The sequence below is a fragment of the Colobus angolensis genome, unplaced genomic scaffold, assembly GCF_000951035.1.
Source record: "Colobus angolensis palliatus isolate OR3802 unplaced genomic scaffold, Cang.pa_1.0 Scaffold87, whole genome shotgun sequence".
Classification (NCBI taxonomy): domain Eukaryota; kingdom Metazoa; phylum Chordata; class Mammalia; order Primates; family Cercopithecidae; genus Colobus; species Colobus angolensis.
The window spans coordinates 4,348,278-4,351,374 of record NW_012122598.1 but is presented as its reverse complement, the minus strand read 5'-3'; the positions used below and the strand labels follow the sequence as shown (position 1 = coordinate 4,351,374).

General features: G+C 39.4%; 1 protein-coding gene across 1 annotated transcript in view; it reads left to right on the top strand.

Annotated features, from left to right (window-relative positions):
• The first annotated feature begins 701 nt into the window (after positions 1-701).
• Positions 702-3,097, top strand: part of HIGD1C (HIG1 hypoxia inducible domain family, member 1C) — a 15,726-nt gene continuing 13,330 nt past the window's right edge. Inside the window, exon 1 of the mRNA XM_011930666.1 lies at positions 702-795. Coding sequence (XP_011786056.1) covers positions 702-795 — 94 coding nt within the window. The remainder of the gene's footprint in view (positions 796-3,097) is intronic.

Genomic DNA, 3,097 nt, shown 5'->3' with positions numbered 1-3,097 from the left:
CATAGGATGAAGCCGCTGTATCTGAATTCTGGGGTGAACACAATAAGTTGCACAGGGAACAGACTCAGGTGCTGCTAAATCTGTTGTGATCATAGTTGCTTTTGCAAGTTTCTTCATTCATCCTATGTAGACAAGCCAGGCTAGACAAGGAATCCATTGTCTAGCATAGCAACTGGCACACAGTAGGTACTTGGTAAGTATCTGAATGCCTTTATAATGCCCTGCACATTCTGCAGAGTTGGAGTGATCATTCTGCCGATACCTGTAAATCTGGAAGTATTTTTGCCTATGTTGGCACTGCCATACTTCTTTAAAATGATACTTTAAAAAGAAACTGTGTTCTTCAAATACAGTGCTTGTGGAAGAAGTCCTGAGGTTCCCAGTGATCTCAAATGCTGAGCAGTGGAAAGGAGACTGAATAACAGAATTATGATCTGTGTTTTTACTCTGTATTCATGAAATCTGATTATCATTTCCTCTCTCTATGTATTTTTTTCTTATCCCCTTCCCCTGCAAAATGAAAAAATTCTGTAGTGAAAAGTGTGAAGGAAAGACAATTGTTTATTTCAGTTGAGCAGATAGGCTTATCAAACAAATGAAGACAAAAAACATAATCAAGAGTATGATGGGAGAGGAAAAACAAATTATTTTTAATGATTCATGGCAACCACATTTACATCCTATTGTTACTAGAGAAGAAAATGCCTTCAGATAACCAGTGGTCAGCAGAAGAGGATGAAGGCCAATTATCCCGACTAATCAGGAAGTCTCGAGACTCCCCCTTTGTCCCTGTAGGTGAGTACAAGTCTTGACTGGATGCGGAAAACGGTAATAACACAACGATGCCTTACCCAGTGCCTTTGAGGATTGAAATGTTTCTTATAATTGAATTTTTTCAGATAATTGAAGCTAACCTCCTCTAGGCATGTGTTGAACTTTCAGAATAGTTCCTAGTACATGGTAAGCCCCCAGTAAATGTTAGCTGTTATTTGAGGCATCAAATTTTGTTCTGTTTTATCCACTTTGTTAGAAGTCTACCTAAAAGTATTAGTTCCTAGCCAGTCAAATGGAATAGATTGAATGAATATTAACATTTCAGCCATAACTCAGGACCATCAACAGCAGCATCAGTTTATTATATTTAAAGCCTATTAGGGACTATTGAGATGCATATGTCTCTTTGTCTTGTAAGTAATCTAAACCTAAAGTTCTTACGTCTTCTGTTTATAGATTTTTCTGTTTCTTTCTTACTATTGGGCACATTAAAAACTTCTGCTTCCAGGCAGGGCGCGGTGGCTCACACCTGTAATCCCAGCACTTTGGGAGGCCGAGGTGGGAAGATTGCTTGAGCTCAGGAGGTGCAGGTTGCAGTGAGCCAAGATCACACCACTGCACTTCAGCTTGGGTGACATAGTGAGACCCTTTCTCAAAAACAACAAATAAACAAACAAACAAAAAACCAAAACCTTCTGCATCTAATGTTTTTAATGTCCTGTGGCACCAGAAGTTAGATACCGAAGCTTGAAAGAAGTGTGAGTCAATTCAGAGGAAAGCTCTGAGTAAAAGCCTGGACCTATCTGAACACTTGTGAGCATGAACTTTGGGGTGGTCATTTTGGCTGCTCAGTGGCCGTCTGTGTTGGCTTCCTGGTGTGCTCCAGATGTTGAGTCTGATGGCAAAATAAATTCTGGACTAAAGAAGTGATACTATAATTAGGCTGGGCACAGTGGCTCATGCCTGTAATCCCAGCACTTTGAGAGGCCGAGGCAGGTGGATCACTTGAGGTCAGGAATTCAAGACCAGCCTGGCCAACATGGTGAAACCCCATCTCTACTAAAAATACAAGAGATTGGCTGGGCATTGTGGCACGCACCTGTAACCCCAGCTACTCAGGAGGCTGAGGCACCAGAATCACTTGAACCCGGGAGGCGGAGGTTGAGCACAGAGCAAGACTCCATCTCAAAAAATAAAAAAGAGAGATACTATGATTAGATCACCTAGTGATCTGGACCCTTAGCTGTTTATCCTTTCCCCACACACATTTAGTATGTTTACATTTTCAACAAGTATTATGTGTATGTGGACTTAAAAAAACCCACAAAACCTAAGCACTAATATTATGTTTTAAAGTCTGAGTTTTCTCTTTCTTCTCCATGGATGTATACTGCAGCCACGCCTGTTTCCTTGTGTTCATTTTATCTGGAAACTATTAAAATAATTTACTTAAATCTGACTGACATAAGTTTGCAAAAATATTAATTCCATAAAAATGTCTAAATAGGTATGTCAGATGTTCCCACCGTTACTGTGACTCTAGCAACTTCCTGTCATTATTCACATATCAAGAAAGAATCAAATTTTACTTTACAGTAATATTCTGTTTAGAAGTTTCATTTAAGACTTGTAACAGCACCCGTAAGAAATGGAAGCAAATAATTTAATAGTGATTTATCTTCCTTAGCATTTTTAACTAAAAAAAATTCAAAAACTCAATGCTACTTGAACAGATCATTCTAATGAACAGAGATTAATTAATGAACAGAGACAAAGAGACATATGCACCACTGTGCCTGTTGTACATTAAATTATTTTTCCAGACACATTTAGGGTGATTAAAGTGGAAAGATAAAAGTGTTTCCAGTTAAATTCAATTACAAACAAACTAGAGACACTATATGGAAAACAGTAAAGGTTCTGACTTTAATGTCTAAAAGAAACAAAACCAATTTAAGTAAGAACAGAACTTTCATTTGATTAAGGGAAGAGAGCCAAGTTTTTGCTAAAAAATAAATAATGATAAAATTTGGTAGGCTAGGCACGGTGGCTCACGCCTGTAATCCCAACACTTTGGTAGGCCAAGGTGGGTGGATCGCTTCAAATCAGGAGTTTGAGATCAGCCTGGCCAATGTGGTGAAACCCTGTCTCTACTAAAAATACAAAAATTAGCTGGACGTGGTGGCGGGTGCCTGTAGTCCCAGCTCCTTAGGAGGCTGAAGCAGGAGAATCACTTGAACTCAGGAAGTGAAGGTTGCAGTGAGCCAAGATCGTGCCACTGCACTCCAGCCTGGCAACAGAGTGAGACTCTACCTTAGAAAAA